General features: G+C 47.4%; 1 protein-coding gene across 1 annotated transcript in view; it reads right to left on the reverse strand.

Annotated features, from left to right (window-relative positions):
* The window catches only part of LOC104507278 (gamma-aminobutyric acid receptor subunit rho-2), a gene marked incomplete at both ends in the record, with an annotated part of 23307 nt that extends 13535 nt beyond the window's left edge, over positions 1-9772 (reverse strand). The window contains one exon of the mRNA XM_010148512.1: positions 9666-9772. Coding sequence (XP_010146814.1) covers positions 9666-9772 — 107 coding nt within the window. The remainder of the gene's footprint in view (positions 1-9665) is intronic.
* Between the last annotated feature and the right edge of the window lie 752 nt (positions 9773-10524).

A 10524-nucleotide genomic window follows, 5' to 3' on the forward strand; every position in this document is an offset into this window, starting at 1 on the left:
ACAAGCTGATTACTGCAACTGGCCCTGATACAGAGTTTGCCAGGGCTTTGATAGGCCATGCTCACTGAATTACAGCAGAATGTGCTGATGGTGACACTGTCCGCCTTCCGCACGTACAGCTCCAGCCTGCTGCACCTGTGCCCTCTGTCAGCAGCTGAGGTGGGTACAGGCACCCCGAAGCAAGCCTTGTGGGGCAGTACACAAGCTGATTACTGCAACTGGCCCTGATACAGAGTTTGCCAGGGCTTTGATAGGCCATGCTCACTGAATTACAGCAGAATGTGCTGATGGTGACACTGTCCGCCTTCCGCACGTACAGCTCCAGCCTGCTGCACCTGTGCCCTCTGTCAGCAGCTGAGGTGGGTACAGGCACCCCGAAGCAAGCCTTGTGGGGCAGTACAAGGCCCCTTGGCACCACCAGTTCCTGTTTAAGTGACTGCTGCCCTCAGCACTGAAGCTGAAACATGGCTCACCCAGCACTTTTAGATGACTCCTATATGCTTACAAGCACCTACATGTCACATCCAGACACACAGCTGGACACTTCATGCTTAAAAAAATGCCAGAAAACATTTGCTCTCTCCTATTCATGTCTTGGTGGTGTCTATCCAAGCTGAAGGGTGTTTCCCAGGAAGATTTGCTTGAGGAGAAATTCCAATTAACCAGCACTGGCATGTTTCTCAGGAGCCCAGAGACTTTGGTAAGATTTTTCACTCCAATGGCAAAAGCCAAACTTGCTCCCTTTCCTGGTTCCCTTTCAGTCACTTATACACTACAAGGAATCACTGCAGGCCAAGGAATTTTTCACCCTATTGGCATTCAGTTCCCCTTCTCCCAGGTGTTTTCTGAAACAGGGAAAACCCACAAAGCCCCAGTCAGCGCCTGCTGATGAAACGCAGCCATACTGGCACAACTGCGTCCAGCAGCCGGGCTGAGAAGGGCTGAGGACTTTTATCCTCTGGTAGACAGGGCTTCACAGCACAGGGGTGCTCACTTGACAGGCCAGAACAGCCCTCAGCCCTCCCCCAAATTGCACAGGGAATGACTTTCCTCAAAGGGTGAAGTAGCATAGAGGAGTAGCCTGAGCTTCTGCAGGAGTGACCCACAGAAAATTAACCCAGCCAAACCCAAACCCCAGCTCAGCTCCTCACGAGCCAGTCCCTGCCTGCCAGGCCAGGAAATGTGCTCAGTCCCTACAGATATGGCCACACAATGTGACCGTTCATCAGCCAGTGGGCTTCTTTTCAGACCATGGTAATTCATCAGACAGGTAAATCCATGGCAAAATGACAGGTATCTTGTCCTCATTGCCCTTCCCATGCATCCTTTCTTTTGACTGGCTCCTTGCCCTGGGAGGAGACATTGCTTATGTTCGTGGCAGATGTGCCCTTCCTAACACACAATCCAGCACCCTGCAGACAATGACCAGCACGTGGCCCTTCTGGCACCCCACAAGTCCTTGACTTGGTACAAACACTCCTCAGCAGCAATTAAAAACATCAGTGTTATCAGTACTGTTCTCAGCACAAATCCAAAACACAGTCTCACACAAATCCAGAACACAGCCTCATACTAGCTACTGTGAAGAAAATTAGCTCCATCCCAACTAAAACCAGCAACTAATCAGGAATTTGAGGCATAATTAAACAGTGAGTATAATAGAGAGAGGGAGAAATCATTTGAACTCTGGGCTCAAACGTGGAGTTCTTAAGACAGACAGTATGGAGATGAGGCTGTAAAACTTATTAATCAGTGGAAATATTTACCCTGCCTTTCTTGGGCAAAATTCTGCTACAGTCAGCGGGAGCAATCCCTGCTTTTCCCTTTTCCCTGCTCCTCATTCAGCACCTGCAGCTGACGTGATAAGAAAGCACATGAATGGGAAGTAGAGCACATTAAGACACCAAGACCCTTGGGAGGAGGCTTGGACAAGAGGTTGGGCTGAGCAGGGAAGGGTGGCTGAAGAACCAGCGGAGCCCACCCAAACGTTGCTGCCCGGGAGCGAGTGGCAGGAACTGAATGATCACCAGGTCCTGCGTGTGACGAGCATGACAATTGCATGTTCACTTGAGTGGCTGAAGAACCAGTGGAGCCCACCCCAACATTGCTGCCCGGGAGCCAGTGGCAGGAATTGAATGATCACCAGGTCTTGCATCAGGTGAAGAGCATGACAATTGCATGTTCACTTGGCCCATCCCTTGTCAGAACTTCAAAACTAAGGTGCAGTTTTGTAAAGGTGCCTGAGGTGAGCCACACTGTAAACGCAGGTGGTGTCTGAAGAAAAAGGGAAGCCCTGTAAAGAAATGCCCTCTTTAAAGCACAGAAACAAGCCCTGGGTTTCCATAAATGGCATCTTGGCTACATCACTTACCATTGAATTAACTGGCTGTTGATCGCTCACAGAAAGATGTCAAGAGATCTTTGGTCTCACTAACTCTTGGAGTCAGGCGGGCACTGCTAGATTTTTAGTCCTGACCCTCAGGAAACTAAACTGTTCAACCACTGGGACTCCAGCTGCTTTGCCGAATTCCTCATCACACTCTACTAGGGATGAGCAAACAGAAAAAAATTCTTTTCTGAAAGGGAGCAGAGGATCAGAAAGGTGGGAATGGGAAAGGAAAAGAACTGTTGAGATGGTATCTGGTGCACTGAGCAGGTAGACAGAGGACAAGTAACATAGCATCACATGTAAAAAAGCCCTCATCAACCAGCTTTTCTTTGTCACAAACAATATTTTATCAATATTCAGTTTTTCTTCAGAGAGAGGAAACACAGAAGAACAGCTTGGAGAATTACGAGCAGGAAAAGACCTGAATACTGTAACACTGGAGAAATCTCGAAGCTCAGGCTCCTCTCTAAGATGTTCACTGCTGGAGAGGATGCTAAACAGATCCACTGCAGAAGCTGTGGATTTGACTAAGAGGAAGCAGTGCTGTGAGACTGCAGCCCAGCAGAGCTTTTCAGCTCATGCTTTGGGGTCTCTGAAAAGTGTCAGCCAAATTCATAGAATTATTCAAATTAAACATGAGCTCAAATATTTATAGATCAAGGTCTAGAGAGAAATTATATAACACTCAACTGAAGCATTTCTTCCAGAAACAGCAAACACATCCACATCAATTATCTCCATCACTGTCCACAGCAATATCTTGCAGAACACAAATCCTAATTTAGCAGGACTGATACAACCAGAAAACAAATCCTGGCCTCTTAAAAAACTTCATAAAAGTCACAGGCTTCCACTTACAACACAGAAACGAACCCAGCCATGAACTATCTTTCTGTGCTGGCAGCCCAGAAAGCCAACCGTATCCTGGGCTGTATCCAGAGAAGTGTGGCCAGCAGGTCGAGGGAGGGGATTCTGCCCCTCTACTCTGCTCTGGTGGGCCCCCACCTGGAGTACTGCATCCAGCTGTGGAGCCCTCAACATCAGAAGGATATAGACCAGTCGGAGTGAGTCCAGAGGAGGCCACGAAGATGCTCAGAGGGCTGGAGCACCTCTGCTATGGGGACAGGCTGAGAGAGTTGGGCTTGTTCAGCCTGGAGAAGAGAAGGCTCCGGGGAGCCCTTATTGCACCTTCCAGTACCTGAAGGGGCTACAAGGAAGCTGGGGGGGACTTTTTACAGGGGCCTGTAGTGACAGGACAAGGGGGAACGGGTTTAAATTGAAAGTGGGGAGGTTTAGATTAGATATCAGGAAGAAGTTCTTCCTGGAGAGGGGGGTGAGACACTGGAACATGTTGCCCAGAGAAGCTGTGGGTGCCCCATCCCTGGAAGTGTTCAAGGCCAGGCTGGATGAGGCTTTGAGCAACCTGGCCTAGTGGAAGGTGTCCCTGCCCATGGCAGGGGGGTTGGAACTAGATGGTCTTTAAGGTCCCTTCCAACCCAAACCATTCTGTGATTCTATCCCCCTTGCATCTCAGTCACAGCACAGTGGCAGCTTCCAAGCACGCTCCAGACACTTGCACAGCCCTTAGCAAATTTGACAATATAAAAACTGGAGATGGAAAATAAGAAATTTTCCTTTTAAAGGAGATATTTGTGTGTTCAGAGGGGATTTAAGTGACTTGAAGGACAGCTGGAGGCTGATGGGAGTGCTTCTGCACTTCTCTTGTGTTGGGCAGCATCCATTAGCCCCACAGTTCTGCACAGGTTCTACATGTGACCCTTGCACCTTCTCACTGTAAAGGCACCACCTTCCGAAACTGCATCAGCGCTATTCTACTGCCATGAATTCCTGCATGCCAGTGCCCTTGCCTCAAATCAAACATGGGTATTAAAACGATACTCAGGGACCAGCTTGTCAAGGTGTTTTTGGCGTCATATGTCTTTATTCTTTTGCCAGGTTCACAACCCGGTGTCCTGAGAATTAGTGTCAAGAGTGCTCCCTCATTCCTCTTTCCCCTGCAGTAAGCTGCTCAGTTTCCTGGCCTGCTTGTCAGTGAAAGCCATTTCACCCTCAACTTAGGCGCTGCATACAGAAAAGATCCTGTATGGAAGACCTTCAGAGAAGACCCACTTCGTGTTCAGTGGTTGTACAAGGAGAATAGACCAGCCCAGAGCCCAGGCACAAGTCTCTGTTCTCTCTGGGTTCTGACACAGAGAAGACTTCGTGGCTTGTTTAACCTTCTAAGAACTCCAACTTGAATAGCAGACTCTGCCCCAGGTTGCACAGGACATCTGGTCTGGAGCTGACTCCTCCAGGGAACCCAGGTTTTCACCAGAGCAGTGCAGGAATGACTTCAGAAGGTGCCCAGAGTTAAAGCCTGTCGCATCCCAGCGTGCCTTGGCCCCTAAAGCCACCCACTGAGGAGCAGCATGAAAGCTGCAAAGGGCCAGGCGGTTCCCAGCCAGAAACACGTACTGGACAAAAACATGGTTTCTATTTTTTTAAGACTGCAGCAGGCTTTGGAAGATAGGGAATAGCATTGCTACCGTGAAAATGCCTGGAGTCAGTTTTTCACTCCAGCTCCGAGACAACAGCTTTGCCACATCTCTTTAATTTTTCTCTTTGGCAGTGATTTCAAAGGCTCATTGTTTTTCTCTGAGACAGCCTCTCTGTCCCCTTGTCTATCTTTGAAGGAGTGAGGCGGGCATAGGCACCGAGATAAAAACACCTACATGGGAAACAAGCAGGTTTGAGGCTTCTTTGCTGCCAGATATATTGCGCACACCCAGAGAGGCTCTCAAATGTCCATACATGATCCCATGTCTGCAAGCTGCAAAAGAGTCTTCCGTGTTTCCGCATCTACGTGTGCATGTATATATTTTTTTTTTTTCTTTTTGTAATGTATGTTTATATGTCTGGGACCTCTTAGGCGTGGGCAGCTTCCAGGGAGTCACCACCAGGATACGCTCGTCAGCTGCCACAGGACCGCAGTGAGCTTCGTTTCTCCGCGTCTCATCAAGGGAGAAGCAAGTTTTATTCCAGCCCTTGATACAAACCCTAAGTGGACTACTGACATTCGCCCCCCCATTCATCCATCCTGACAGAAACATCGCCTGGAAAGGCAAGCGAGGGCCAGCTGACGTTCGGCTATGAGGCTATGAAGAAATATAATAGAAGTACAGTGTTAGGCTGTTCCTCAGCAAAGAAGATACAGCTATTTTAAGTATCAACTAAAGCTGCTTATTCCCAGGCTCCCTGTAAAATATGAGATGTCATAGATGAAATGCTTAAAATGGATGTTTAAGGAAGACAGCAAAATAAACATTTACATAATCTTTGAATATTAATATTTGTAAATAATACCTGAACATCTGCTGGCTGGAACAAGGTCACTGACATGGAGATAACTCCCAAAGAGTCGAAACAACTGCAGTCCCCTTTAGCTTATGGAGGCACTTTCAACCTCAGCAAAGCCAAAAATGTTTGTCATTACCCCCGTACCCAACCGCCTGTCTCTAATGGGCTGAGAGCCGGCAAGACAACCATGCTTACTGGGCTGTTAATAACACAACTTACACAACATTCGCTCGCTCACTTGCTCTTTACAAAGATAATTTTTCTTGAAAAACCCTTCATCTTTCCCTCATGTTTTTCTTCCGTTTTGCCTTGCGTAACACCAGCCTGCTCTGTCCAGTGCTCACAGCTGCGTTGGGCTGGCAGCTTGCTGAGCGTCCTCTGCAAACCAGCAAGTCGCCGTGGCCACAACAAAGCAGCTACGGACCTCATCCCTTAAAGTTTCCTTAAAGTGAAGTTGCAGACGGCTCCACCAATAATGGTGAAGGTTAACAGCTGCCCATTATTCCACCAAACTTGGGAACCATTGCACTTACAGCACTGGGTTTCTTTACGGTCTAATGTCACTTACAATCACCTTATGATAGTATTCATGTTTTCCAGAGATTAGTTGCCTTTCCCACCTGCACCATAACATCACAGGTCCAATACAATGCCATGGGGCTGGACTCTCCCATTACACCGTGGCCCTTGAGCTGCTCTCGGAGAGCAGAGAGGGTCTTAGGGCAGTGACCGGTTGCAGTCACCCGTGTCCCACAGGCTCCTCTACTCCTCTTCCGTTGCACAAAAGCCTTTTTATCCCACGCAGGTCAGACCACATCAGTTTGACTGGAATCTCCGCAGCAAGAAACTGGAAGGACTCACAGAGCATAGCAAATCACTGTGACTGCCTGACAAATAACATTACAGAAGCAAATATAAAGATTGCCTCTCACCAGGCTTTTCTTTCCTGTATCTTTCTTTTTTTTTTTTTCCATCAAGCTTATCATTTGTCACTGAAAATACACTGCCTAACTCTGCTGCTGGGCAAGAACCTGTAGCAACCAGCCCATCGCCATGCATGCGAGTCAAGCTGGAACCCCCACAAAGCTGTTGCTGTGTTCTGTTCCTTATCACGCGCGACTTCAGCACAACTTTGCTAACACCCCGTCTTTGTCCCAAGTAGCTCTGCAAGATAAGGAGGATTTTGAGCAAAGATTAGAGGAACACCATGGTTTTCCTTCACAAAAAGTCACCTTCTTGCCAAAGGCCGTTAGGATATTTCTCAATGTTATAAATGTTATTCCAAGTTTTTAGGCTCTAGCAGTATCCTAATGCCTGTGTTGGGAGGTAGCATGGGAAAACAAGACGAAGGAGATCAAAATGCAGTTACATTAGCACCGGGAGAGTAATGGTGTAACGATGTGCATCTCCTCCGTGTGAGCTGTGCACAAAGGTGTTCCTCACGGCCTCTGTGACACTGATAAAAACAGTAAAAATTTGCCCTGCTTAAGGAAATACAGTGCAGTGGTGACACTGGAAATCAAAACCTGAACCCTTAGCACAACAGAACAAAACCCCTCAGCTTCCCCAAAATGCACAGGCACCATGTCCCTGACATACATGCAGCTAGGGGAAAACCAGATAGTCACAGTGGCTCCTCAGCTATCTGCAGCTGATTCAAGGGAAGGAGTCCAGATCTCCTCCCAGAGAAGCCCTGACATCCCACCCCATCAACCCCAGGAGCCAGCAGGTCTTTTGGCCAGTGGTAACGCTGAGGAGAGAGTGGTGCTTCCAGCCTGTCCACATCAGGCATTCAGAAGTCATCAACCAAACTCCAAAAACTGAAGTTGGCTTTAAAAAAATAATCTGAAAACCCAACATGGCACCCTAATCTTTAATGATTTTGGTTTCTAAGGTTTTTGAGATATATGCTTTGGGGCTTTTCTCTGCTACCTAGAAGACTAGTAAGATTCCCTCTCTGACAGTGATATTTGTCACTAAAGGGAAACCTTAATCCTCTCCCTTTAGAGCCAGCAGAATTTGTCACTGACTTCGCTGGCTGGGAAAACTATTTACTCTTAAACCAACTCTATTCAACCTGGAGTCACCGAGACAAGTAAGGGTCCCATAGCTGCTGAGCTGGCTGGTTTTCTCTGCTATTCCCTCGCATTTTAAAAACATGAAGTATGGCTTGGATGGCCACCCTCAGTGAGCCTGGTTTAGTGGTGACAGCTGTCTCATGAGCTGACAACAGGCAAGCACTTGGGATTCTCCTCCTTCCCACTTCTATTATTTATAAGCCATGCATGGTCCTGTCCACTCAGTCAGGGGTGGGCAAGATGATCTTTCAAAAGGTCCCTTCCAAAACAAACCAATCCCTGGTCTCTTCATGTTTCAGAGGCTGTGTTCCTTCCCAAATCCACCCTGATGAAAGGCTCACCTTCCAAAAGAAGCGATCAGGCAGGAAGAGAAATACCAGCAATAAGCCTTTTCCCTGAGCAGAGAGTGGGGCAGCAGTATCACTGTCAAGGAGTACCCACCTGCAGCAGGGAGGGGCCCCAAGGGCAGTGAATTCAGTGGCACTTTCGCAGCCGATTCAAAAAGGAGCAAGGCATATGCCCACTAGCTCCAGATCCAGCTCCCAAAGCTCAGCCCTGAGCCTCGGCTGCATGTCTGGGCTTGTCAGATGTGCTGGTACCAACCCCACGGAGTTGGCCTGCATTCCACCCAGAGGAATATTTAAGGGAAACCCTTCAGTTCTAGAAAGAGCAGATCAAGTTTACCACTGCTTATCAAGAAAGGTACCTCCAATGGACAGGCTGGACTGCAACCTGTTAGTGCATTACAGTGGGTGGAAAAAAAAACACTGGTGATGACACCTTTTGGACCCTGGAGTTTGGAGAAATACAAACTGTGAGCCTGAGTACAGCCCTGTGCTGTCAGATCAGCACATCTGCACTGTGGGGTGAGAAACATCTTTCCAGCGTGGCCAGGAACGGGCAAGTCAGAGTAGCTCTGTTCTACGTTCTATGTGCAAAACACAAAATACCTGTGACCCCTGGGGCAGGGAGATGTTGCACTTCACCCTGGAAGACCGACTGACATAGGATGCAGTATTAGTCATTCAGTGAAAGCTGCAGAAAATGCTGTCCTTAGCTCTAGAGGGGCTTGGTCACGCATCTAATCAGAAGAGGGATTTTTTTATTCAGGTACTCTCTTACCTCTGCAGCAGTGAGCCTAGAAATGTCAGGCAGGCATATTCATGTAACTGGGTACGACAGAAGGCAGAAATGCAGGTGATGGAGGCCTCCTCTCCTGCTCTTTTGGTTGTTTTAGAGAGTTTGAAACAAGATTTTAACTGGAAAAAAATACTCCGTTTTCTCCTAGCAAGGATGGGCTGTGATCCACCTAACGAGTTCTTTACTTTGCAATTCAATCACATCAGCTGAAAAGCTCGTTGCAACTTCCCAACCACAAGCGAACATTAAAACCTGCAGCTCGTTCATCTTCTCAACAGGGTTAAAGATTTACTGGGAGGGTCTGTCCTGAGCTCTGGGGAATGCTAGCCAAAAAGAGAGCCAACAACAGGAAGAAGTGTAGGAGCTGAGCAGAGGTCTATGAGGTGAGGGTGCAACCTCTCTCAATTGCCCTGAATATCTCCTGAGATCACTCACCACAGAATCACAGAATGGTTGGGGTTAGAAGGGACCTTAAAGCCCATCTAGTTCCAACCCCCCTGCCATGGGCAGGGACACCTTCCACTAGACCAGGTTGCTCAAAGCCTCATCCAGCCTGGCCTTGAATACGTCTGGAGGTCAGTTCCCTTCACACTGGTGCATCTGCCCAGAGGTTTTTATTTTTTAAATTAGATGATTGATTCGATAATTAAATGATTTTAAATTAGATGAGCATGGTATCAGGAGAATTGTTTTATTCTCACCTCCAAAAGCCGGCCGCATGGTGAAGTCATGGTCATCAACCCTGAGAAGCTGCTCCGTCTTTCCTTTCCAAGTCTTGGTTATGTCATGGTTCCTCTTGTAGATGTGACTGCAAAAGACAGCAACAGCATTGGTGTGATGTCCCTGCAGCACAAGCGGCACTCTGCAGCTGGCTTCTGCCAGCCCGAGGTCAGAGCCCCAGGAGGTGGCTCAGCCCATTGAAGGGTCGCTACCAGCACCACGGCGTTTGGGCTTTTTTATGGAGGAGTTTTATCTAAAGAAGTCAGCAAGATTGGCAATCCTTCACTTATCTGAATATTAAGGGAGGAAGCTTTTCATTTGAGACATTATATGATAACAGTAGAACAAGGATAACAACAAGCCCCTGACAGAAGTGCAAGGAAGTCACTAAAATCACGCAAGTGGATAACTAAACAGCAGATAGGCAGATACCACATGCACTTCTGGAGGAAAATCCAGATCGGCATCCCTGGCCATTCCCCAGTGATGCAGGAAGGAGGGCTTGGACCATTAAGGTTCCTTAATCCCTTTGCTCTGGGCATAAGATTTGACCTACTTATAAATATTGCTGCAAACAGCTATTTATCAGTATCTTAATAAAAATTATAATAATAAATAGAAATAACTTTATGCAAAAGGGTTCAGATTCATTTGCCTGTACGGGAGAAATATTACTGACCATAAAGAACAAAATATCTCAGGAAGAAAAATAAAGAGACTACTCTAATAGATACAAAAATGAGGATGAATTACTCTTAAAATCTTGGTCAGAAATTCTGATCTTACAAAACAATCACCACATTCCTAAGTTTGGAAAGGGATGTGCTTCAGGATCATGAA

Source organism: Eurypyga helias, unplaced genomic scaffold, assembly GCF_000690775.1.
Source record: "Eurypyga helias isolate BGI_N326 unplaced genomic scaffold, ASM69077v1 scaffold13340, whole genome shotgun sequence".
Lineage (NCBI taxonomy): Eukaryota > Metazoa > Chordata > Aves > Eurypygiformes > Eurypygidae > Eurypyga > Eurypyga helias.